The following is a 27,713-nucleotide window of genomic DNA, read 5'->3' as shown; positions in this document are numbered from 1 at the left end:
AAAGCACATAATTTATCAAGGTTTCACCATGTTTAACAATGACTCAACCTACAAACCCATTCAACTTACAAACAATCTCCCGGGAATGGAACCTGTTTGTAAGTAGAGGACTGCCTGTACTCTCTCGCGGCTCCTCTGCTATGCCTCTATCCTTGTGACTAAAATGACAACTATCACAAAAAAAAAATGTGAAATGTAAAATCCATATATATGCATATCTATAGGAAGAGAATGAGAGATCAAACAGAATCTGTGGACTGAAAAGACTCAAGGGAAACAAATAACCAGGATCCAATAGTGAAGTATGTTAGCCACTTTGCATTTAGTTTTTTTTTTCCCCCTTATGGACCAGAGCAGATTTGACATTTTAGATATGTCCCTATTTAATCAGCAATAACTTTATCCCTACCTATGACACCTAAATTATATATACCTTATTTTTCTGACCATAAGAATGCACCTAGATTTTAAAGACAAACCACAGGAAAAAAAATACTAATCCTGGTGCATGATGCAGGGGCATGTTCCCCACAATCATCATATCCCCCTTGTACCTTTTATGTCCCCTTTTATGTCCCTTTGACCTTCTCTGTCCTTCCACTATCCCCCTCTGTCCTTTCTGTGTCCCCCTCTGTCATTCCAGCGTCCCCCTGTGTCCTTTCCGTCTCCGCTCTGTCCCTCTAGTGCCCTCTTTATGTCTCCCCTGTGCCCCCTGTGCTGGGAATACTCACCCTCGGTAACGGGAGCTTCAGCATGTGTAAGTTGGATAACGTCAGAGGATGTCTTCAGATCCCTGCAGTCTGATTGGCAGGGAGAACTGCCAGTCACGGCTGCAGCTGTGCCGTGACAGGAGCAAATGGTCTCGCCAGCGGGACCAGGGCTTCCTCACTGAGGACAATCACTGCACTCACTGAGTGTCAGCAACTTTAAGATGAACTAACTTTCTCCCCCCATTTCTGGAGAGAAAAAGTGCATCTTATAGTCTGAAAAATACAGTATATAGTTTTTTTCAAGACAAACAAGATTTTCATTGCGTAGGATGCGCACAGCCAGACCTGCGCAGGTACAGTGATGCCCAACTCCGGCAACCCTGGAAGAGGGTGCTGGAGGGCATTTAGAAGCAGCAGTGGCGCAGAAAGGAGAATGGGGGAGCGGTGAACATCAAGACAGCTCACCATACATGCCTGCTCCTTCCTTTCTCATATGTGCTTCGGCTCTGCTATCCTTTAACCTCTTCAGGACCACAGGCTTTAACCCCCCCTAAAGACCAGGCCATTTTTGTAAAATGGGCCGCTGCAGCTTTAAGGCCAAGCTGCAGGGCCGCACAACACAGCACACGAGTGATTCCCACTACAGCAAAGCTCTCTGTTGGTGGGGTCTGAAGCCCTATCCCCCTCTCATCCCCGTGTTTATTTGTATTTTTTGCAAATATTTATGTTTGTTTTTTGTTTTTTTTATAATAAATGTTACTATTTATTTATTTATTTTTTAAAATCCTCCCCCCAGCCAGCCAATCACGGTGATCGCCTGTCATAGGCTTCAGTCTCTGAGAGCTGATCACTCTCTAGTGTCCCATCTCACACGGCTGTCCCCAGAATAGCACTGCTGTAGATCGCTGCGCTGTACTATGTTTACAGATGGCGGTTTCGCCGTCTAACAGTCTTCGAGGGGCAATCACTCCGCCTACCAAGCAGGAAATGCATGCCTAGCCTGCGCGCAATCTCCTGCAAACTGAAGCCCCAGGACTTTACAGCGATTGGCATTAGGCGGTCCTGGGGCTGTCGCCCAAGCCCCCTTCTCTCGGTGTGACGCGGTCGGCGAGCAGTTAAACAACACGACTAGCAAACAATTGGCATTATTTAAAAGTGAACAAAGATGGCAGCCTTCATGTTTTACAGTATTTCCTCAGGCTATAGATAGCTTACGTTTGGGGCAGGGATGTTGTATACTTTCAACTGAGGCACAATCAAATATGGGCACTAGTTAATACCGATAGTAGAATGCTGGTAATTTTACCAAAATTCTACTATCCCCAATTGTACAATATCAATAATTATACCAATATTCTACTATCCCTCACTATAACCCTAATCTCATAATAGTCCTCCCATTTCTATGCCTAACACTACCCTCACCCCCTCCCCCCATTCCTAACACTAGCTCCCTGTCAAATATCTGATTGATATCTGCTTTTAAATGATTATTAACTACTCAAAAGAACAAGTCTTAAAGAGACTCTGAAGCGAGAATAAATCTCGCTTCAGAGCTCATAAATAGCAGGGGCACGTGTGCCCCTGCTAAAACGCCGCTATCCCGCGGCTAAACGGGGGTCCCTTCACCCCCAACCCACCCCCCGCAAAAGTGTGTCGTAGAAAGGTCGCAGAATTTCCCTTCCTGGAGGCAGGGCTAACGGCTGCAGCCCTGCCTCCAGTCGCGTCTGTCAGCGGCGCATCGCCGCCTCTCCCCCGCCCCTCTCAGTGAAGGAAGACTGAGAGGGGCGGGGGAGAGGCGGAGATACGCGCTGACAGACGCGCGTGGGGCAGGGCTGCGGCGGTTAGCCCTGCCCCAACCAGGAAGCGCTCCCCGGGTGTATCGAGGGGGATTTGGGGGTGAAGGGACCCCCGTTAAGCCGCGCTATAGCGGCGTTTAAGCAGGGGCACACGTGCCCCTGCTATTTATGAGGTCTGAAGCGAGATTTATTCTCGCTTCAGACTCTCTTTAAGGTCGTCATAATCAAGATTAGTCAGTAGTGGGTGAGTTGCTCACTATAAACAGAATATTTATAGGTTAACAGGTTTACCTCTGAAAAAAATACGCAACACTCAGCTGCTGAATTTTATAAAATTATATTGAAATAAAAAATATAGATAAAGCATATATATATACAGGAATATACATCTCTCCAGTTGTTGTCCATCATCCAATATACATTTTCAAAGTTCGTTTAGTGAAACAAGTCCATATCAATATAGTTATTCTTCTTCTGTAGATTTTAACTTCCATCGATAATTGTTGTCTTGAGATTGTACAGTGTATAGCTTTATTGCTTTATCCTTAAAAAATGACATACATAGTTATATTCTTGTATAAAGAACTTAAAGTAGATATATCTTAATCAATCAAAGCTAGGTAGTTGTCCCTAAGCTTGCAATTGCATTTAAATAGTAATGCTTACTGATTGTATATGAAGTATAGCAGAAAAAAGTTATCTAAAAAACTTAAAAAGCTGCTGAAGTTTGAAATAACAAGTCTTTAACGTTTATATAAACTATTTGTTAATAAATTTAGCAAGAACAATGCATATTACCTCTCTTGGGTTCCAGAATCACAGTGGAAGGCAGGTAGTCTGTTAGGCCTCAATTGATCTCAGTAGAGTTTCAGGCTTGATGATCTGATATGCTAGCCTGCCAGGTCTTTTTATTGTAATTTTTCTAAAATGGCGTCTGTTAGGGGATTTTACATTATTTTTAGCTGGTACATTCTGACATTTTGTGACATTTTGTGACATTTTGAAGTAGCAGGTTATCTGAACAGGTGCGTACATATATGACGCTACTTTGACTTATTAACGTAGGTAATCTGCGCCTTTTCTAATCAGCATTACCTCAATCATTATTATAATTAGAAATTTTGACACAGTTGTTGACACTCATGGTGTTCTTTTACATCTTTCTGAATCTGTTAGACGTCAAGATATATGTGTGTTCTTAACCTATTCTTGGAAACTCGGCATGCTCTTACATTACATAATTTATTAAAGGGAACCAGAGAGGAATGGTTGTGTAAAATAGAAAAAGGCTTTTATACATACCTGGGGCTTCTTCCAGCCCCATAAGCCTGGATCGCTCCCACGCCGCCATCCTCCGCTTCCTGGAACCGCCGGCCCCGTCACTTCCGGCGGACTTGTCCAATTGTCCGCATCACAGGGGCTCCCTCCATACCCGTACACATGCGGCTGCGCAGTAAGCAGCCACATGCGTACCTGTATAGAGGGAGCCCCCTGTGATGCGGAGAATTGGCCGCGTGCACCGGCCGACTGGCCGACTCGCGGCAATGACGGGACCCGGTGGTGGCGGATCCAGGCAGCGGAGGAAGGCGGCGTGGGAGCGGAGGAAGGCGGCGTGGGAGCGATCCAGGCGTATGGGGCTGGAGGAAGCCCCAGGTATGTATAAAAGCTTTTTTTCATCCTCTCTGGTTCCCTTTAACGAGGATTTCTGAACGCCCCCTGTGGCCACTGGTTGTACTGTCTTGTTAACATGGCTTATTGGTTAGCAAACAGCCATCTGTTTTAATACATGCTAAAATATATAGAAAGCAAACTTATTTACCTTATTATATAAGTCTATCATTGATCAACAAATCTATAATCAATATACATAATTTCTATTCAAAATTGATGTTAGCATCACACAGGACTAGTAGCTTCTGCGGTATTTCTCTCTGATGGGTAAGCCTTGCTAAGCAGGCATTACAGCCAGATCTGAGTAAAGTCAGAACATTCTTCAGCGCTATCTTAATATAAACATAACCTTGTACAGAAAACAAAACAGCTTACTGCAGAAAGTGCTATTAAACGTTATTCTAACCAACAATCTAAATGATCAAATAAAACCTCTGCTTGTAATTAAAAAATCATGAAATTAACTCAAATAATCTGCAGAACATTTTAACATACATGGTCAACTTAAGGCAAAATGGGGATTATTTCTCTGCATTAATATGAGATTCTGACACCCCCTCCGGACACTAAATTATCTTACCCCAATGTGATGTTCAGTAATTTACCCTTCTCAACTTTTTCGCTTTGTCCTAGCATCTTTCTGGTGCCTTAACTTCTACTGTGGGAGTTAACCTCTTAGCGCTTGGTTATAGTTTAGTTGAGTGCCCATTTCTGCTACACCTTCAGCAGGCCAGCCACCCGCCTGCGCCCATATTAACCCCTTGGCACTTAGCAATACTATAACCAAGTGCTTCTTTCTGATAAACCCACCTTCGATGTTCCGCTATTTTATTCAGGCACTATTGGCAATTACATTTCCAGCTGTAGCCGGTAATTGTGGCATTTAATAAGGACTATGATGCCATCCAAATTTCCCCAGTGCTTGGAGGTGCCTAAATTTCGTGCTATGACCCATTAGAGTGATTTTAGCAGCAGTTGGAGATTGCCAACAACCACTGGCGATCCAAAAAAGTGCTATGCTAATGAAAGTCAATGCAGGCAAACCCACAGGAACAACTGTGATTAGGCCAAAGTGAAATTGCAATTGCAAGTCCTGCAGCATTTTTTGGAGTGCTTGTGTTTCAATACAAAGTATAAGAATGCTGCAAAATTGCTGCACAAAAGTGATTTTGCAGAAATTTTACTGCCCGGCCCACCAAAAAAATAAAAATAAATAATAATAAATTTAATTGCAATCTCTAATCACAATTGCTCCACAAATCTGTAGAACTGAAATAAAGTTGCTTATAAAACCACTGGAAATGGATCATATTCCTAATATCTGCAATACTGATACAAGGCTGCGCCCACTGCTCCGCTACTCACATAAACATTATCATACAGTATTGATAAAAAACGAGTATTCGCTATCTGATGGATCCACAGAATGTCTTTTTAAATTAATTACTGAGACAGCGCTCCTCTTCTGTTAATAAGGCACTTGCCTAGGTGGAGCCGGGAGCGCCTGACGTCGCAGAGAGTTTGGTGGATACCGATCGGAAGTTCAACTTGAAACTAGTGCGGGGAGCCAATAGCGGAGACGGGACACCGCGACCGCAGCAAGGGCAACACCGCTGGGCTATTTAGCCCGATAAGTGCAGAACACGTTTGGATGATGTAAGTGCGCTCTTTAGCGCAGGCCTTTTGAATTTTAAAGGATTTTATGCTATGTCCAATTTTTATTTTAAGAGAAGCTGGATTAAAAGTCTGACAACATAGTACAACTGAGTTTCGTGGCTGGTTTACCTATGCTCTAGACCCACCTGGATTTGAGGTGGTGTGAATCTGGTGAGCCTGCAATTTTTAAGGGAGCCACGTGGAAGGTCACAAGCTTTTGAGTGGAGCACGAGTGAAACACTTTTAAACTTGTACACTTGGGGTGTATATGCAGTTGTGTCATTATAGCAGTAATGCACTATGTTCAGCTTTTCTGATTTTGCAGGTGCCTTATTAACAGAAGAGGAGCGCTGTCTCAGTAATTAATTTAAATAACTATTCCTAATATCACTGCAAGAAACACTATAAAAAAAGCTGAGTGAGTGCAATAGAGATTAACGATCTGTAGTGGGTGCCTGGCGTTCTTGCTTCAAGAGATGTTTGCAAATAGCAGTGGTAGGGGGTGTTTTTTTCTTGCTGTGCCCTATCATTCTCTAGCCTGTCAGGAAAGATAAATAGATCAAATAGATACCGTATATACTCGCAAGCAAGCCGACCCGCATGTAAGCCGACCCCCCAACTTTTACCCGAAAAAAACAGGAAAAAATGATTGACCCTCATATAAGCCGGGGGTAGGAAATGCTGGCCGCTTGATCCCCCCAGTGTGTCCTGGTATAGCTAGTATAGTGCCCAGTATGGGTAGGTAGTGCCTCAGTATAGCTAGTATAGTGCCCAGTATAGCTAGTATAGTGCCCAGTACAGGCCTGGATTTACATCACAGGAGCCTATAGGCACAGATGTCCTGGCACCCTGAACATCACCCTCCATAAACCTACCGACCCCCACCAAACCATACCACAAGTCTGATGACTAGCCCAGCTTTTCCCGTCATAGCTAGAGGTGTCCCTTAGCATTAGGTAGCCAGAGGAACCCTACTTATTAAGTAGCTAATGGTGTCCTTGACTAAAAGGAGATCTCATCAGTGGAATGTCGAGAGCTGGATGAGTAAACTCTCATTTACACTCTCCTCAGGACTCTGCATAGGGAAGGAGGCACCAGGGGAGTAGTGAGCCGCCTTTTCCTCATCAGGCGTCTGTAGGCACGTGCCTACAGTGCCTTATGGTAAATCCGGCCCTGGCCCAGTATAGTGCCCAGTACAGCTAGTAAAGTGCCCAGTATAGTGCCCAGTACAGCTAGTATAGTGCCCAGTATAGCTAGTATAGTGCCCAGTATAGATAGTATAGTGCCCAGTATAGCTAGTAAAGTGCCCAGTATAGCTAGTATAGTGCCCAGTATAGATAGGTAGTGCTCAGTATAGCTAGTAAAGTGCCCAGTATAGCTAGTATAGTGCCCAGTATAGCTAGTAAAGTGCCCAGTATAGCTAGTAAAGTGCCCCAGTATAGCTAGTATAGTGCCCAGCATAGCTAGTATCGTGCCCAGTATAGCTAGTAAAGTGCCCCAGTATAGCTAGTATAGTGCCCCAGTATAGCTAGTATAGTGCCCCATTATAGCTAGTATAGTGCCCCAGTATAGCTAGTATAGTGCCCCAGTATAGCTAGTATAGTGCCCCAGTATAGCTGGTATAGTCCCCTATTATAGCTAGTATAGTGCCCCAGTATAGCTAGTATAGGGCCCAGTATAGCTAGTATAGTGCCACAGTATAGCTAGTATAGTGCCCCAGTATAGCTAATATAGTGCCCCATTATAGCTAGTATAGTGCCCCATTATAGCTAGTATAGTGCCCCATTATAGCTAGTATAGTGCCCCAGTATAGCTAGTATAGTGCCCCAGGATAGCTAGTATTGTGCCCCATGTTCCCCAGTATAGCTAGTATTGTGCCCCATGTTCCCCAGTATAGTGCCCCAGTATAGCTAGTATAGTGCCCCAGTATAGCTAGTATAGTGCCCCATTATAGCTAGTATAGTGCCCCAGTATAGCTAGTATAGTGCCCCATTATAGCTAGTATAGTGAACCATTATAGCTAGTATAGTGCTCAGTATAGGTAGTGCCCAGTATGTGTAGGTGGCCATCCCCCCCCCCCCCCCCCGCCGCTGCAATTGGCTTACGCGGCGGCTTCCTCTATTCCCGTCTCCGTGCAGGCATGTAAATAATTCACAGCAGCTCGCCCCACGGCTAGTGCTGTGTGATGAGGGAGGAAGCAGGAGAGCGGCTTCCTGTAGCGGCGATGTGTATCGCCGTTACTATGGGAACCGCTCTCCCTACAGCTTCCTCCCTCATCACACAGCAGCCGCCGTGGGGCGAGCTGCTGTGAATTATTTACATGCCTGCACGGAGACAGGAATAGAGGAAGCCGCCGGGTAAGCTAATTGCAGCGGCGGCCGCGGGGGGGAGCGGGGCGGAGGGGGGGGGGGCGGACGGGGGTGGGGACCACGAACCACAGCACTTGCAAGCAAGCCGACCCCCCAACTTTTGGCCCACTTTTGGGGGGTCAAAAATTCAGCTTGCTTGCGAGTATATACGGTAGATTTAATCGGCTAACTATGATTGCTCTAAATTTTTAGTACATTTTCGCAACTACACTTATACGTGACGTGAAAAGCAAAGACCCCATACATGTGATTGTTGTTAAAATGGCTACATATGTTAAGGAGAATAGTGGGTACAAGTAAAAAAAAATCTAAAAGACTCTGTAGTTTTTGAGAATATCGGTTTTAAAAATGTAAAGAAAAATTGTTTTCAAATTCAGAAAAATGACAGTTAAAAAACAATTTTACTTTGCATTTTTAAAGTCAATTTTCTCAAAAACTATAAGGTCTCTTCGAAAAAAAGAGACTTTGCTTGTACCCACTATTCTTCTTAAAGTGAACCTCCAGACTAAAAATCTACTCAGCAGAACTGAAAAGGTTTCGTGTTTCTTTAACAGTTTCACAGCATCAGAACTTTGTTTCTCTTATACAAGCCTCATTTTTAGCTGCACAGAAGAAAACTGCCCGGGCATTTCCCCCCTGATGCTGTGCAAAGCATGATTGGATTTCTGATGTTGTTGTTCTCGTTCTGCGGTTTTGCTGCAATTTTTTTTTTTTTACATTTTGAATTTGACATTTGAAGCCTAGTGTGTGCAGCTGGGAGGGGTTATCAGGACACAGGACAGTTGGAACTGTGTCTCCTGCTCCTTGTCACCTCCTTTCAACCAAAAAGATGGCTACCCCCATGACAAAGATGGCAGCCCCCATGACAAAGATAGCAGCTCCCATGAATCACAAACATTTGCCTGTTCATTTAAAACAGGGTGGGTAAAAAATTATATTACCTATCTATTCTAACTAACATAACTAATGTAACTTAATGACAGTATGTTTGTTTAGGCTGAAGTTCCCCTTTAACATATGTTGCAATTGCCAATTTGCCAAATGCCAATTGGTGGCAATAGCATGTATGAGAGATTTGCTATTAAAGTCGGCACGGAAACACTAAAATGATATATATTTATGCGAAATTACGAATGATCACAATTACAGAAAAAATTAATTAATTGCAAATTTTGATGCAAAATTACATCTTTGCGAAATTTGTGCTCAACACTAGTCATGACCTACTTGGTCTTGCAAGCTGTGATAAACATAACAGCTTTATAATCACATAGTTTGCTGTCATTTCTCCTCCTCTGCACTGCACAGTAATCAATAACAAAGCCCAACTTGCTGAGGGCATTTTTCACAAAGCTTTCATCAAATGTAAGCAGATGAACCTTCTCTCCTCCAACCATAACGTAAGATGTATCTAATACCCCTATTAGTATCAGGTGGCCTCCAGGTCTCAGCAGCTTTGACATTTTTTCCAGGTTCCTCATGTAATCATCTTCATCTTTGCTGATACAATCCAATATCCCTATACTGGTGACGCAGTCGGCGAGTGGAAGCACAACAGGGTAAGTTATATTTTCATTTTCAAAGTCACACGATATGATATGACTGATGGCTGTCTTCAGTTGCTCATCCTTGTCCTGAGCTTGGGCACTGAAAACACAAAAAACACATAACAGTTGCTATTTATACAGTGCTGCCCATAAATGGCCGGCCTTTGACCTGAGCGACCACAGTGGTCGCTCAGGGCACCGGCTTCTGAGGGGGGGGCACACATGATGTGCATTCAACTGGCCCTGGTCGCATTTCTACCTGCTGGCTGCGGTTGCGGGCTCCAGGTCCATCTGTGACTGCTTTGAGTGGTAGTTCCGCCCCTGGTGACACTGGGGGTGATGGGGGCGAAGACTCCTGGAATGTGCTGCTGCCTTTGCTGAGTCTTGGCGAGTCTGTATGAGCCCCTCGCTCACAGGTGATGTCTGCGCTGCACGCTAATCAGGGAGAGACCTGCTTGTCACTCCTGACTCCTGGCCATCTTCTGTCCCCAGCTACAAGCAGAAAAACTTCCAGGTTGAGGAAGTGTGTGTGTGTGTGTGTGTGTGTGTGTGTGTGTGTGTGTGTGTGTGTGTGTGTGTGTGTGTGTGTGTGTGTGTGTGTGTGTGTGTGTGTGTGTTTGTGTGTGTGTGTGTGTGTGTGTGTGGAGGGGGGGGTGCCTATATACGCCAAAGGGCGATCTGCTTGTATACTTTACATTATTTATCTGCCTAGCTATATACACTAAAAGGGGGATCTGCCTATATGCACCAAAAGAGATCTGTCTGTATACACTAAAGGGGGGATCTGCCTATATTCACTAGTGATGTCGCGAACCTCTGATTTTCAGTTCGCGAACCTCTGCAAAAAGTTTGCGAACCACAATAGACTTCAATGGGGAGGCGAACTTTGAAAACTAGAAAAAAATCTACCGGCTAGAAAAATGATAGAAAACATGTTTCAAGGGGTCTAATACCTGGAGGCAGACATGATTGAGTGAAATACACATCAAAAGTCCCAGGCAAAAATCTAGATTTCACAAAAAAACCCTATTTTAAGGTCAATTTTCAATTACAGGCCTACTCTCCTTTTCCTCCCTCCCTCCTTCCTTCCCTTCTCCCGGAGGGAGGAGGGTCTCATCTGCCAGGGAATTATAGTATTTTAAAAGCCAGCTTACATACTGTGACTGGGAATTGAACCCAGGTCTCACTGTGTGGTGGGCAAGTAACTTAACCGCTGTACCACCAACACTACTAACTGAAGCTAGCCTAGCATGTACCATTTCTGCTCAATCCAAGAGAAAAAGTTAGACAACACAAACAGGCAGGCACTGTACCACCAACACTACATGCTGAAGCCAGCCTAGCATGTACCATTTATGCTCAATCCATTTATGCTCAAAAATACAAGAGAGAGAGAGAGAGAGAGAGAGAGAGAGAGAGAGAGAGAGAGAGAGAGATTAATCTACCTGGCTATCTGGGGTTCTCTTTGGACAACTGTTGAGCACAAAAGGCAAGGCCATGCCTGGCTACAAATCCTTAAGCAGTGGCTGGATGGTGTAATGGTTAAGGGCTCTGCCTCTGACACAGGAGACCAGGGTTCGAATCTTGGCTCTGTCTGTTCAGTAAGCCAGCACCTATTCAGTAGGAGATCTTAGGCAAGTCTTCCTAACACTGCTACTGCCTATAGAGTGTGCCCTAGTGGCTGCAGCTCTGGTGCTTTGAGTCCGCCAGGAGAAAAGCATGATATAAATGTTATTTGTCTTATCTAACTTTTTCTTTTGGATTGAGCAGAAATGGTACATGCTTGGCTAGCTTCAGTTAGTAGTGTTGGTGGTACAGCGGTTAAGGTACTTGCCCACCACACAGTGAGACCTGGGTTCAATTCCCAACCAATGTGGGTTGGCTTTTATGCTACAAATCCTTAAAGGGAACCTAATGTACAAGATACAGAGGCGCCAAAAGAATAAAAGGTAATTAAATGAACTTAAAAAACCAACTGGTTAAACAGAGGAGGCAGCGGTGGTCTTACCCCCTCCAAACAGACACAGGCAAGGACTGTGATTCAGACAGTCAACAATTTATTCGGAACTCCAAAAAACAATGCAACGCGTTTCACGGGCCATACATCCGGCTTCCTCAGGCAAAATACAGTAGGAGTCACAGCATCTGTATTATATCAGTGAGCTCGGCGCCTCTGATATAATACAGATGCTGTGACTCCTACTGTATTTTGCCTGAGGAAGCGGGATGTATGGCCCGTAAAACGCGTTGCATTGTTTTTTGGAGTTCCGAATAAATTGGTGACTGTCTGAATTGCAGTCCTTGCCTGTGTCTGTTTGGAGGGGGTAAAACCACCGCTGCCTCCTCTGTTTAACCAGTTGGTTTTTTTTAAGTTCATTTAATTACCTTTTATTCCTTTGGCACCTCTGTATCTTGTACACTACATTGAGTCCACCCTGGGTGGAGGGTTGTTACCCTATTTTCCTGTCTACAGAGAGCAACTTTTTATTCCTGAATGGGGTCAGGATTGTTCTCCCCACCTGCCTATACAGTGGTTGCCTGTTGGTAACCCTGGTTTGTAAGTATAATTTTAAATTATTTTGTTGTCCCCAAGACGAATTACACTATTGGGGCTCTAGGTGTCCCTCTGCTTTAAAGGGAACCTAAACTGAGAAGGATATGGATTTTTCCTTTTAAAATAATACCAGTTGCCTGAATCGCCTGCTGATCCTGTGTCTCTAATACTTTTAGCCACAGCCCCTGAACAAGCATGCAGATCAGGTGCTCTGACTGAAGTCAGACTGGATTAGCTGCATGCTTGTTTCAGGGTGCGATTCAGCCACTATTGCAGCCACAGAGATCAGCTGGACTGCCAGGCAACTGGTATTGTTTAACAGGAAACATCCATATCACTCTCAGTTAAGGTTCCCTTTAAGCAACCTAATGTTTCTCTTGGATTGAGCAGAAATGGTACATGCTAGGCTAGCTTCAGTTAGTAGTGTTGGTGGTACAGCGGTGAAGGTACTTGCCCACCACACAGTGAGACCTGGGTTCAATTTCTTAGCTACGGTATATAAGCTGGCTTTTAAAATACTATAATTCCCTGGCAGATGAGACCTTCCTCCCTCTGCTAGGAGGGAGGAGGGAATAGGTAGGAGGGTGGAGGGTAGGAGGGGTGATATACAACAGCCTATTTAAACGCTCCCTAGCAGAGTGTGTGTAGCAGCTGTCCCTTAACTAATTAGTGTAGGCAAACGAGTGAGTAAAACGGCACAAGGACCTTGCCTTTTATAAGGGGGGGATGGGGCTCCAGGCATGAGTGCAGTCTGATTGGTAACAATATGCCTGCTGACTGTGATGTAGAGGGTCAAAGTTCTGCTCCATAGAGCAGTATGGGGCGAATCGAACTTCCGCAAAAGTTCGCCTTTGCAAAATTACTTGTAGGTTGAATAAAAGTAACTTTAGTTCAAAATTTGCCAGGGGTATGAATAATATATATATATATATATATATACTGTATATATATATATATATATATATATATATATATATATATATATGAAATGTTTCTTGGTACTACAAACAGTGCAATGCAGACAACAATGACTACATAACATGTTTATATAATTTATCCATAGTAAAACTGGAATATTTAGCAACACAAGAGAAATACGTAATGTATATACTCACATATAACCCAAATTTTTGGGACAAAAAAAGTGTCCCAAAAGTGTGTCGGGGTCATGGGTGCAGGGTGTTTGGGGATAGCTATCTCTCCTCGTTCCTGACAGTGTCTCTTGTGTAGCCCTCCTTTCTAGATGTCATGGTTCCACTTTCTTCTCATCCAGCCGATCCACTTCCTTTCTCCCTTGCAGTTCCGTACTTGGCCACTAGATGTCAGCGGGAAGTACAGAGCTGCAAGTGATAAGGTAAGATGGCAGAGGAGGAGAGGTAGCTATATGTATACTTCCCAGCACTCAATATCACATACACTTTGCTGAACATACATACACTGCATCATCAATTACATACACTCTGCTGAACATGCATACACTGCATCATAACATAGACTCTACAAGCATGCTTTACTCTGTACCATATACAGAGCGGAGGCATGGCCCACATACAATGGGGGGACCAGAGTGAGACATTGGCGGGTCGGCTTATCAGTGGGTCACACATTATTAGGTATTTTTAGGGGCAAAGGCTCGGGGTCGGCCTATTCACAGGACGGCTTATACACAACTATACAGGATCTTCTCAAAAAATTTGCATATTGTGTTAAAGTTCATTATTTTCTGTAGTGTACTGATAAACATTAGACTTTCATATATTTTAGATTCAAATACACACAACTGAAGTAGTTCAAGCCTTTTATTATTTTAACCGGTTCAGCGCCGCAGTGCCGAAAATCTCATGCATCCGAGCAACGTTTACCTCCCATTTATTCGCCTATAACTTTATTGCTACTTATCACAATGAATTGATCTATATCTTGTTTTTTCCGCCACTAATTAGGCTTTCTTTGGGTACTACATTTTGCTAAGAATTGTTTTTTTCTAAATCCATTTTAACAGGAGGATTAAGAAAGAAATGAAAAAAATTCATTATTTCTCAGTTTTTGGCCATTATAGTTTGAAATTAATATACGCTACCGTAATTAAAACCCATGCACACCCGATCGCGCGCACCACGCATTGAAAGCAGCAGTGCCTTTCTGGACGAGAAAGCTCGTCCAGAAAGGCCGAACTAGTTAATATTGATGATTTTGGCATACAGCTCATGAAAACCCAAATTTCCTATCTCAAAAAATTAGCATATTTCATCCGACCAATAAAAGAAAGTGTTTTTAAAACAAAAAAAAGTCAACCTTCAAATAATTATGTTCAGTTATACACTCAATACTTGGTCGGAAATCCTTTGCAGAAATGACTGCTTCAATGCGGCGTGGCATGGAGGCAATCAGCCTGTGGAAGTGCTCAGGTGTTATGGAGGCCCAGGATGCTTCGATAGCGGCCTTAAGCTCATCCAGAGTGTTGGGCCTTGCGTCTCTCAACTTTCTCTTCACAATATCCCACAGATTCTCTATGGGGTTCAGGTCAGGAGAGTTGGCAGGCCAATTGAGCACAGTAATACCATGGTCAGTAAACCATTTACCAGTGGTTTTGGCACTGTGACCAGGTGCCAGGTTGTGCTGAAATATGAAATCTTCATCTCCATAAAGCTTTTCTGCAGATGGAAGCATGAACCCACTTTTGAACCCGAAACAGTGGCAGAAGCGCCTGACCTGGGCTACAGAGAAGCAGCACTGGACTGTTGCTCAGTGGTCCAAAGTACTTTTTTCGGATGAAAGCAACTTTTACATTTCATTCGGAAATCAAGGTGCCAGCGTCTGGAGGAAGACTGGGGCGAGGGAAATGCCAAAATGCCTGAAGTCCAGTGTCAAGTACCCACAGTCAGTGATGGTCTGGGGTGCCATGTCAGCTGCTGGTGTTGGTCCACTGTGTTTTATCAAGGGCAGGGTCAATGCAGCTAGCTATCAGGAGACTTTGGAGCACTTCCATCTGCTGAAAAGCTTTATGGAGATGAAGATTTCATTTTTCAGCACGACCTGGCACCTGCTCACAGGGCCAAAACCACTGGTAAATGGTTTACTAACCATGGTATGCTCAATTGGCCTGCCAACTCTCCTGACCCGAACCCCATAGAGAATCTGTGGGATATTGTGAAGAGAAAGTTGAGAGACGCAAGACCCAACACTCTGGATGAGCTTAAGGCCGCTATTGAAGCATCCTGGGCCTCCATAACACCTGAGCAGTGTCACAGGCTGATTGCCTCCATGCCACGCCGCATTGAAGCAGTCATTTCTGCAAAAGGATTCCCGGACAAGTATTGAGTGCATAACTGAACATAATTATTTGAAAGTTGACTCTTTTTTGTTTTAAAAACACTTTCTTTTATTGGTCGGATGAAATGCCAATTTTTTGAGATAGGATATTTGGGTTTTCATGAGCTGTATGCCAAAATCATCAATATTAAAACAGTAAAAAGCTTGAACTACTTCAGTTGTGTGTATTTGAATCTAAAATATATGAAAGTCTAACGCTTATCAGTACATTACAGAAAATAATGAACTTTAGCACAATATGCTAATTTTTTGAGAAGATCCTGTATATGGTACATAGTTTATGCATGGTGTCCTAACTAAGATCCAACAACACCAGTACATATTCACTAGTCAAGATGGCCAATTAGATACTTACATCAACCTAATTTTATGTTATTTGTATGTAAATTTATGCAGCTTGTTACTGTACTAATTAAATGCCGTAGCTGATGATTCTGATCAATCCAGTTTCAAGTCAAAACAGGCAATTTGGAGTTCAAATGGCTACTGGAAAATGTTGGTGCCACCATACATGCCAGCTACCAGCCAAACATTTTGGCACAAGGGGTTTATAGGACATAGGGGCTTATACAAGATATCAGATACTTCCTTGTCTGGAACCTCTGTTCCTCAAAGGAGTCCCTTTTGTTCTCTAACTTGATCACATTTTCTCACTCTAGCATCCAGGACTTCCCACGGGATTTCCCTCTCCTCTGGATCTCTCTCCCACAGCCTGTCCGCCATGCTCCGAGCCTGGAAACCTTTAAACGTACTCTTAAAACACACCTATTCAGCAGACAACCCTATAATTTTCTATAGGCAGCATTGGACGTTCACTGTCTCATCCCCTATGTTTCCTTTGCTGTTGTTTCCGCCCCACACTACCCTCTAGATTGTAAGTTTACAAGGGAAGGTACCTCCTCCTATCGTTTCTTACTCACTTTAATTTGCCAGATGAGCGTTTACCAATTTTGGTGATATCTCAATCCACATATTAACTATGTATTGTGAGGGATCAGCTGCAAATGGTGAGTACTCAGCGGGAGATAGCAGCACAGACAGGTGTATTTTCCAAAACAAACAACAGTTTATTGGACAGCAGGCTTCTTAAACAGCAGTCTTTTGGCAGTTTGTAAAGTACAGTTCAAATGAAAACAAAAAGGCCAGTCCAGGCCAGCAGCTTACATTCAGCTTTCAATATCAGGAACACACCAAACTCCATGTGCAGCCTGCACTTTCTCTCCAGAGCAAAACCAGCTTTCTGGATTCAAACGTGAAGTCTTTCTTAGCAGACTGTCAGACCTTGCTGGTCACACCCACTCTCTCTCCTCCTACTCCAGCCTTTCAAAGCTGCTCTGTTAACCCTGTGTGTCCTGACTCCAGCAGAAGCCCACATACACAGAGCAAACGATCCACCCAGGATCTGGCGACCAGATGCGCCCGCCCACTCTGCATCTGGTCAGCTCCGGACCCAAGTAAGGTTATTAACCTCTGTCCATGTGACAGACAGCCAAAACCTTTTTATTCCGGAGCTGCTACTGGATGTAGCGTCTGATCCCAGGTGGAATGTACCTCCCATCCAACACAACCTGGGACAAATCGATTACCTCCTGGGTATCGACTTTGTCACATACTCCCCCCCTCTGTTCGATCCCGTGGGATCGGACACAGTCTGCGGCAAGACAGAATGCCCTTGATAGAGCATCTGCATTGCCATGCAGTCTTCCAGCTCTGTGCTCCACAGAAAAATTAAAGGGCTGTAATGCCAGAAACCAGCGCGTTACCCTTGCATTTTTCTCCTTGTTTTGAGACATCCATGTGAGAGGAGCATGGTCGGTAATGAGGCGAAAGCGACGGCCCAAGAGATAGTACCGTAGAGCCTCGAGTGCCCACTTGATGGCCAGACACTCCCGCTCCACGATACTATATCTTTCTTCGGCTGCGGTCAGCCTTCGACTCAGATACACAATTGGGTGCTCCTCTCCATTGACGATTTGGGATAGGACTGCTCCTAACCCCACAGCTGAAGCATCTGTCTGTACCAGAAACTCTTTTTTAAAATCAGGCGTGACCAAGACTGGACCCCTGCACAATGCCTCCTTAAGACCTTGAAAGGCTTCTTCAGCCTCCTGTCCCCATGGACCCATGGAGGAACTTTTCCCTTTTGTGAGGTTTGTAATGGGAGTGGCCAAAGTGGCAAAATTTGGAATGAACCTCCTATAATAGCCCACCAAACCTAAGAAGGTCCTGACCTGCTTTTTCGTGGTAGGCCTAGGCCAGTCCCTTATGGCCTCCACTTTCTGCACTTGGGGCTTAATCAGACCTCTCCCAATTGTGTACCCCAGGTAACGAGCCTCCTCCAACCCTACTGCACACTTCTTGGGGTTCGCTGTCAGTCCCGCCTTTCTAATGGCATCCAGGACCGCCTGGACTTTCGGAAGGTGGCTTTCCCAATCTGTACTGAAGACGACCACGTCGTCCAAATAAGCCGCAGCATACCGCTGATGCGGCCTGAGGATCTTGTCCATCATCCTTTGAAAGGTGGCTGGGGCCCCTTGCAACCCAAACGGCATCCTGACATACTGAAACAGCCCTTGGGGAGTCGAGAAGGCTGTCTTCTCCTTGGCTGATTCAGTTAAGGGCACCTGCCAATATCCCCGGGTCAGATCTAAGGTGGTGACATATCTTGCGGGGCCCAGCCTTTCGACTAACTCATCTACCCTTGGCATAGGGTAGGCATCAAATTTTGATACCTCATTCAACTTTCTGAAGTCATTACAGAAACGAATGGAACCGTCAGACTTCGGAACTAGCACTATGGGGCTATTCCATTCGCTGTTGGACTCCTCAATAACCCCCAGTTCCAGCATTCTTTCTACTTCCCCTGCTATGGCCTGTCTGCGAGCTTCAGGTATTCTATAAGGTTTAAGGCGGACCTGTACATGGGGCTCAGTCACAACATCATGCCTGATGACTTGGGTACAACCTGGAAGTTCCGAGAACACCTCTCGATTCCGTAAGAGGAACTCTCGGACCTCCCGTTTCTGTGAAACAGACAGCGTCTCAGCCACCTGTACCAGCTCTATTCCACCCTTGGTGGACTCTTGAGTAACCTGGGAAGCTGCAAGGGCCACCCTCTCTTTCCAGGGTTTCAGTAAATTCACATGATATATCTGTTCTGGCTTCCTCCGGCCAGGCTGGTAAACCCGGTAATTCACCTCCCCGACCTTTTCAATAATCTCATATGGACCTTGCCACTTAGCCAAAAACTTGCTTTCAACCGTGGGAACCAACACCAGGACCCGATCCCCAGGACTGAAAGCTCGAACCTTTGCTGATTTATTATAAACACGAGACTGTGCCTCCTGGGCATGTTGCAAATGCTCTCTGACTAAAGGCATCACCGCTGCAATCCTATCTTGCATACCAGACACATGTTCAACAATACTTCTGTAGGGGGTGGCCTCTTGCTCCCAGGTTTCTTTGGCTATATCCAGAATTCCCCGTGGGCATCGCCCATACAACAACTCAAACGGCGAAAAACCTGTGGAAGACTGAGGGACCTCCCGAATTGCAAACATTAGGTAGGGCAAAAGGCAATCCCAATCTTTGCCATCCTTGTCCACTATTTTCTTTAACATATTTTTTAAGGTTTTGTTGAATCTTTCCACAAGCCCGTCCGTTTGAGGGTGGTACACTGAAGTACGAATCTGATCGATCTTCATCAGTTTACACACTTCTTTCATCAATTTAGACATAAATGGGGTACCCTGGTCTGTCAAAATTTCCTTTGGCAAACCTACTCTGGTGAACATGTGGAACAACTCACGTGCAATCACTTTAGACGACGTATTTCTGAGGGGAACCGCTTCTGGGTAGCGAGTGGCATAGTCCACTACCACCAGAATGTACTGGTGACCACGCGCTGATCGAACCAATGGCCCCACTAGGTCCATGGCTATCCTTTCGAAGGGAACTTCGATAATGGGCAAGGGGACGAGCGGACTTCGAAAATGGGGAGCCGGAGCACATCTTTGGCACTCGGGACAGGATTCACAGTAAGCTTTTACATCTCCATGTACCCCAGGCCAAAAGAATCGCTGCAGGACTCGGTCCCTAGTTTTTTCGGTACCCAAATGTCCCCCCAGGGCATGTTTGTGCGCTAGGTCTAGGACCATTGGGCGATACGACTTGGGGACCACGAGTTGTTCCACAACCTCACCCTGAATTTTACAAACCTGGTACAGCAAGTCTGACTGTACCGCCAAATGAGGAAATACTTTCTCAGCCCCGACCACTTGGGGTTCACCGTTCAACACCTTGACATTTTCCCACGCTTTTGCCAGCGTAGGATCCCTTAACTGGGCAGTCCCAAAGTTATCCCGAGACACCTCCAGCTCTGGTAGGACCGAGTCCTCAGAGGTCTCTGGGGATAACTCAGAGTCCCCAGCAAACACCTCCAAGGGAGAAAACATTTCATTACCATCAATTTCTGTATTATTTTTAGATTCCAGCTCTCTTGAGCCTCCACAGTTATCCCCTTCCCACAAGTTCCAGAACAGTGGAAAGTCCCTCCCCAGGATGACACTATGTGCCAAGTTCGGGCTCACCACTATTTCCTGAGTGGCAGGTCCACAGTTTGTTTCAATGGTGAGAAGGGCGGTGGGGTATTGTTTAGAGTCCCCATGAACACATTGTACTGTGACCCGACGATTCCCCAGCCAGGCCGGGTCCACTAAACTGGAATGCACCAGGGTCACCAAGCTACCAGAGTCTAAGAGAGCCTGGACAGTTTTTCCAGCAATTTTTACCACCGCCAAATGAGAGTCACAGCTTGCGATATACACAGGTCGCGCAAACAAGGACCTGCGACGAGTGTAATCGCACTCCATGGGTTCAACTGCCTGAGGACAGTTAGCAGCAATATGTCCCCACTCTTTACATTGCCAACATTGTACCGGGGATCGACTTCTTACCATTGTGCCTGGTCGACCTCGGCCTGCAGAGCTTGGCTCACTGACCACACCCCCCACAAAGTCAGCTTTTGTCTTACCAGTTCCCTGGGGTGCTGCCAGTCTCCGGGTAGCTGAGCGCTGTCCTGTGGCCCAAGCCAAAGAGTCCTCTGCAGCCAGATAACGTTCCAGCAGCGCAATTAGTTCATCAGCTGACTGTGGATCTGCATGACTCACCCACCTTCGCAAAGCCGGCGGTAGGGAGCGCAAGAAACGGTCAATGGTAACTCTTTCGACGACCTCCGGAGCTGTTAACTTCTCAGGTTCCAACCACTTCTTTACCAAGTGGATTAGATCGTGCATCTGGGACCTTGGAGAGCATCCGGCTGAATAGGACCACTGGTGAACTCGCTGGGCTCGCACCGCCGGGGTGACACCAAGTCTACGCAGGATCTCCTCCTTCAGCTTGTCGTAGTCTTTAGCATCCTCTAGGGCAAGGTCGAAGTAGGCCTTTTGAGCATCCCCAGTCAGGAACGAAGCTACCAATCCTGCCCATTGCGTTTTAGGCCAGGCTTCCCTCTCCGCTGTCCTCTCAAAGGTATGGAGGAACGCCTCGACATCATCATGGGGAGTCAGCTTCTGCAAGAAGTGGCTTGCGCGGATGGTGCCTCCACTGCCAGGTACCAGCAGCTGTCCCTCTTGGTTCCGAGCCACAAGTTGTTGCACCAACTCACTCACTGCTTTCCTGTCAGCCTCAGCAGTCTGACGATCGGCCTCCGCAGCTGCAGCCAGACTCTCACACAGGGCCACCGCTTGCTGCTGTACTGCCTCTGTATGTTGTTGCAGGGCTGTGTTTGTTTTCCGCTGCTCAGCATTAGCCTGTTGCAAGGCCGCATTCGCTAACACCAGCTGCTTCACCATTTCATCCATGCTGCTGTTCAAACTTTTAAATCTTACGCCAAACACACTGTCGCTGTAGGCATGCTAAGTTGCCCGCATCCGAGCACCAATTGTGAGGGATCAGCTGCAAATGGTGAGTACTCAGCGGGAGATAGCAGCACAGACAGGTGTATTTTCCAAAACAAACAACAGTTTATTGGACAGCAGGCTTCTTAAACAGCAGTCTTTTGGCAGTTTGTAAAGTACAGTTCAAATGAAAACAAAAAGGCCAGTCCAGGCCAGCAGCTTACATTCAGCTTTCAATATCAGGAACACACCAAACTCCATGTGCAGCCTGCACTTTCTCTCCAGAGCAAAACCAGCTTTCTGGATTCAAACGTGAAGTCTTTCTTAGCAGACTGTCAGACCTTGCTGGTCACACCCACTCTCTCTCCTCCTACTCCAGCCTTTCAAAGCTGCTCTGTTAACCCTGTGTGTCCTGACTCCAGCAGAAGCCCACATACACAGAGCAAACGATCCACCCAGGATCTGGCGACCAGATGCGCCCGCCCACTCTGCATCTGGTCAGCTCCGGACCCAAGTAAGGTTATTAACCTCTGTCCATGTGACAGACAGCCAAAACCTTTTTATTCCGGAGCTGCTACTGGATGTAGCGTCTGATCCCAGGTGGAATGTACCTCCCATCCAACACAACCTGGGACAAATCGATTACCTCCTGGGTATCGACTTTGTCACAGTATGTATTTGCGCTTGTATTGCTGGATGTCATGGCTGTACAGTGTCTTGAACTTCTCATGTATATATGTTGCCCAATATTTGTTTTGTACTATGTACAGGGCTACAGAAGAGGTTGGCATTATATAAATAAAAACAATAATAATAATAATAACAATAATACTATGGTTTCTAGTGATGAATGTAAGCAGAACTGAGAAAGTCACTTCTGGACTTAAATTTCCATCACATGCAACCCAACCCATATTTCCTTAATTCTCCTGTCCAGACTGCTCCTTTCTTTATCTAACTTGAAATATTCTGTGCTGCTGGAATACTTTGTTCTTTGCACCATCTAAATAAGCAATAAACTCTTTCATCCCTCCATAGATTGCATTTAAACGACCCCTCACCTCTTTCCTTCTAACTTGGCGGCATGGGCTGATGCGTGCTTCCAATCATAAGCTCCAGTTCTAGTGTTTGCCCATTTGCTTGTTTCCATGTTACATTGCTCATTGTGCTTCAGTATAATTAGGTACTTGAAGACATCACAAGCTGAATAGAGATGATGAATAATGGAACCTATGCTGAGATCAATCAGAACATCTCCTTTCACAAAACCTGCGGGGGTTAAAAACAAAATTGTCCATGTTGAGTACATCACAACCACAAAGCTGTTAAAGAGTAACTGTTAAGCATGAAACACAAAATTTATTCTCTATTTTCATCTTTTAAATATATAAAAAGGATGCTAAAAAGGCAATGCCAAACTTTTAAAATCAATCTTACTTTTTTAATTGAAGATGAATATTACCTGCAGCTCTTGATCGTACATGAGCCGCAAAAGAGAAGTTGCAGGGCATGCTGGGCCGGCGGAGGGTTTCTGTTTTACTTTCCTCTTCTCCACAGACACAGCTACTTCAGCCTGATTGATTGGCTGAAGCCTGTGTCACTCTCATGCATGTTCCTGATTGTCTGCCTTCATGTCTGCCACCGTCTGCCCCCTCCCTGCACTCCAGCCACATGATAGGTATCCCCTCCGCATTATTAGGCATCCCTGCATCCTGGGAACCCGCCGGCCCCATTACCATATCCATAGGGATTTACCCTCTACCCATCGATCCAACCACATCGATAGGCAGCGTCCTGAAGCATTAAAGAGCTTGGCGGGAAATAATAAATGCACCGAACACGGACTCACCTCAACATGGTTCCAGATGATGGAGTTCCCGTCTATACTCTCTGCACTACCTCCGTACAGGGTGGCGGTAGTGCAGAGAGTATAGACGGGAACTCCATAGCTTGGAACCATGTTGAGGTGAGTGTGTGTGCGCTGCATTTATTATTCCCTTCCAAGATCTGTAATGCAGCGGGATGCTGCCTATCGATGGGTAGAGTGTAAATCCCTATGGATATGGTAACGGCGGAGGTTCCCATGGATGTGGGGGTGCCCATAGATGAGGCACTCACTCTCTATTGCTGTGGGGAGGAGGGGGAGAGAAGGAATAAGAGGAAATTACATCAGGAATGGGACTAAAGATGGCCCCTGCCAGGGCACAGAATTCTCTATATTCACTATATAAAATTAACTGAAATCAAAACGTGGACAGTGTAATACATCTGTGAACTAAGTAGAGCAAGTATTTACCTACTTAGACATGTAGTTTCTTTCCTGGCATAGTATGGCTAATAATTCCTCTTTAAAGCAAATCTGAAGTGAGTATAAACTCCGGATAGCTATCTGCAGATAGTTGGCAGGCAATCCAGATATCCGCGGATATCCGCAGAAATCTGACTATTGAGATACTATAACTAAGTAGATGACGTCCAAGACGTCATTTAACCAATCAGAGGGCTCCCAGCAGAAGCCCTAGCAACCAATCACAGAAGGGAACCCTGGCCAGCCCCACCTGACCTCATTGAGCCAATCAGAGGGCTCCCAGCCCTGGCACCCAATCACAGAAAGGAACCCTGGCCAGGCCTCCCTGTATAATAAGGAGGGCTGCCATGATGATAAATCTCGTCCTTGCTTGTGAATGCTCACTGAGAGACATGCTCCAGTGCTGCTGGCCTAGCAAGTGCTGTATACAGTGATAAAACTAAAGCTGTTCAGTGATTAACCCCTTCACTATCACTACACTATTGTTGTATTGTTAATTAGCTTGATTTCATTGTGTGACAGTCAGAGTGTGTGCTGCAAGGCTGCTGCAGGCAGCTGCTATGTGTCTGTGTGTGTGCTGAGCCTGTGCACAGACCACCAGGCTAGCTGCTGCCTGCTGGCCAGCTATTAGCCTTAGCTAGCTACAGTATAGGTTAGGTTAGGGATTAGGGAATAGGATTACTGTGTTATTGTGTAGTTAGTACTGTAGTACTGCAGTCAGTGCTAGTAGTTGTTAGAGTAGTAGTATTCCTGTGTTAGCTTACTACAGAACTGCTGTGCTGCTGAGCAGTGCCAGTGTGACAGTTAGTGTCTTCTCCTCTGCTGCCTGACTGTCACGCGGCACTTTGCACTTGGCACTTTGCACTTGGCATGTGGCACTTTGCACGTGGCACTTTGCACATGGCACTTTGCACTTGGCATGTGACACTTTGCACTTGGCACGTGGCACTTTGCACTTGGCACGTGGCACTTTGCACTTTGCACATGGCACTTTGCACTTTGCACATGGCACTTTGCTTGTGGCACTTTGCACGCGGCAATTTGCACGTGGCAGGTGGCACTTTTCACTTTGCACGTGGCACTTTGCACTAGGGCTGTGGAGTCGGTGCAAAAATCTTCCGACTCCAACTCCGACTCTGACTCCTCAGTTTCTGAAATCAACGACTCCGACTCCAACTCCGACTCCGGGTGCCCAAAATTGCTCCGACTCTGACTCCTCGACTCTGACTCCAACTCCGACTCCACAGCCCTGCTTTGCACGTGGCACTTTGCACGTGGCACTTGGTACGTGTCACGTGCCACATGCAAAGTGCCACGTGCCAAGTGCAAATTGCCATGTTCAAAGTGCCACATGCCAAGTGCCAAGTGCCACGTGCCACTGCCAAGTGCCACGTCCGGCATGCTCCTGGCAGACGTTACACCTGCTGCTGCTGCATTGCCCTGCTCCTGCTGCCTTTACTGCTCCCACCGCCAGGGTGCCACAGGCCACTGCTGCTGTGCTGATACCTATATTAAACCCAAAACACAATTGCTGTGTAATTTTTTGGAGGTGTCTGGGCTGAAAACTGTCATGTCCCAGTTGTGCGGTTGGACTTTGGACACAATGGGCCTGATTCACAAAGCGGTGATAACCCAGTTATCACGCCTAAAAGACTTTAGGCGTGATAACCTTTGCACTAGCAAAGTTATCACCGATTTGTGCTCTAACTCGCGCGAAGCTACCTCGCGTACGCGCGTACATGCGCGCGCAAAGTCCCATAGGGCTTAATGGGAGCTTCGCGCGAAGCGCCGGGTGCTGCGCGCGCGCCTGCGCGCTTGTGCGCGGAAAATTCGCGCGAGTTTCTTCTTATCATGCCTAAACTGAGTTTAGGCGTGATAAAGGGGTTTTCACTCGCGTGCAAACACTTTGCACCGCTTTGTGAATCAGGCCCAATGTGGGCTGCACGACCACTGTCTGGAACCTAGTCCTGATGTTAATTGACAGCCATTTTTTTGGGGGGGGATTTTAAGTCCCCACATCATCAATTAGTGTTTCGCTTTAAAAAATAATGATGCTACATCATGCCTCATTTACCCTAAAAAAACATTTTTAAAGCAATTTAAAGGCCACTTCCGTTTTTTCTATCCAGATATCTCAATCCGCCCGGTTTCCCCGGATACTGAGGTTGGATATTCGATTCGGATCAGTAAAGTTGGAACTCGGATATTCCACCCGGATTGGATATCTGGGTATCCGGATCCGAATTTATCCGGATTTTGAAAAGGGGTGTCCGAGCAGCACTGGAGGGGAACATAGGAGGCACAGGAGGACATAGGAGGCACAGGGGGGCATAGGAGGCACAGGGGGGCATAAAATGCATAGGGGGCATAGGAGGCACAGGGAGACATAGAAGGCACAAGGGGGACATAGGGGCACAGGGGAATATAGAAAGCGCAGGGGGGCATAGGAGGCACAGGGGGATATAGGAGGCACAGGGAGACATAGAAGGCACAGGAGGACATAGTAGGCATAAGGGGGACATAGATGGCACAGGGGGACATAGAAGTCTGTTGGACTATTAGTTATTAAAGCATGACATGCATTACAATAGATATATCTTAAAAAAAAAACAGAACTAAAGAATATAAAAAGTTTTATACATTTCTAGGGCTTCCTCCAGCCCCATAAGCTTGGATCGCTCCCATGCCGCTGTCCTCCTCTGCCCGCAGCTCCGGTACCGGGTCCCGGCACTTCTGTCAGTCGCGGCCAGTCTGACGTAAGAGAAGTGTGCTCTTTGCGTGCAGCTGCTGGAGAGATAAGTAGAGGGCGCGCTTCTCTTGTGCAGACTGGCCGCGACTGACTGGACCCGGTACCGGAGCTGCGGGCAAAGGAGGACAGTGGCATGGGAGCGATCCGAGCTTATGGGGCTGGAGCAAACCCCAGGTATGTATAAAACTTTTTCTTTTCTTCGTCTCTGGTACACTTGAAAAGCAGAAGCTTTGTATAGAAATATGCTTTTCTATTAAACAGTGGTTTCGCTGCTTCTATTGCATATAGAAGATTTGTGGTTATATACAAACCGGAGCTGAACACGTAATGGAAATTCATCATAGGAAATTTCAGAGTATCTTCTGTGAAGACCATGTCTGGCTTGTCAGAGCAATACGTTTCAATGTAATCTCTAGTATGAAAGTCATGCTTATGGTAGAATTTCTTTGGTCCACAATCCATGGTGTAAGTATCTTCTCCACTTTGGTTTCTCACTTTGCCAATACGTACCTTCTTTTCGTGTTCCCTTTATAGTCATACAGCACCAGGTTGTTACACCTTTTTATTTGCTGTTCATTATTTTCTCAGAACTGCTTGTTTTCTTCTCAGGTTGATCATGAGGATTCAGCTGACTGATCTGTGATTATTGACTATTCACTTCTTTTCCAAACAAGTTTATAATCTGTGTTTCTAGAAAGGTTCAACTTTCTGAAAAAATAAAATGGTAAAAATGTAAGAATTGTATATGCCTATGATATATTTTATACTTTGTACAATTTATATGTGCAGTTTTTGTGACCCTTACCTATCGCTACAATGAGTTAAGAATAATAAAATGAACAAGAAGATAAATGTATTTTAATTTTAACAATTTTTAGCAATACATCCTTACCTTCTATTAATTAGGACACACCCATATTCTCTGGTGGACGGAAATGAAGTGTCCCATGATGCACATCTGTGCTTTCATATCCCCTACCACACAATGCAAACAAGGTCCCATTGCAAGGCATATATTATTGATAGTAGCTCCATATTTGATCAATGTAATGATCTGCTCTGCTGTTTGCACAGGCAGACAGCTTTTTGACTATTTTTTGGGTCTGAGTGCTGCAGGTCC

The 27,713-nt window shown here is 45.5% G+C and overlaps 1 protein-coding gene across 2 annotated transcripts; it reads right to left on the bottom strand.

The window, feature by feature from the left end:
- Positions 1–2,830: 2,830 nt before the first annotated feature.
- Positions 2,831–27,279, bottom strand: LOC137524158 (indolethylamine N-methyltransferase-like). 2 transcript variants are annotated; one of them, XM_068243732.1, is made up of 4 exons: positions 26,905–27,279; positions 22,598–22,805; positions 9,624–9,852; positions 2,831–3,053 (listed from the first exon to the last, which is right to left on the bottom strand). In XM_068243732.1, exons 1-4 carry the CDS (start codon positions 27,053–27,055, stop codon positions 2,973–2,975), a joined length of 669 nt encoding a protein of 222 aa, XP_068099833.1. In that variant the 5' UTR covers positions 27,056–27,279; the 3' UTR covers positions 2,831–2,972. The 2 variants fall into 2 exon arrangements, with proteins under 2 accessions (XP_068099833.1, XP_068099832.1); XM_068243731.1 differs by lacking the exon at positions 2,831–3,053 and having other exon boundaries at positions 8,619–9,852; positions 26,905–27,275.
- Positions 27,280–27,713: the final 434 nt, after the last annotated feature.

This window comes from Hyperolius riggenbachi, chromosome 7, assembly GCF_040937935.1.
Source record: "Hyperolius riggenbachi isolate aHypRig1 chromosome 7, aHypRig1.pri, whole genome shotgun sequence".
Classification (NCBI taxonomy): Eukaryota; Metazoa; Chordata; class Amphibia; order Anura; family Hyperoliidae; genus Hyperolius; species Hyperolius riggenbachi.
Note: the sequence above shows the minus strand (reverse complement) of the source record. Positions and strands in the feature narration are given on the sequence as shown.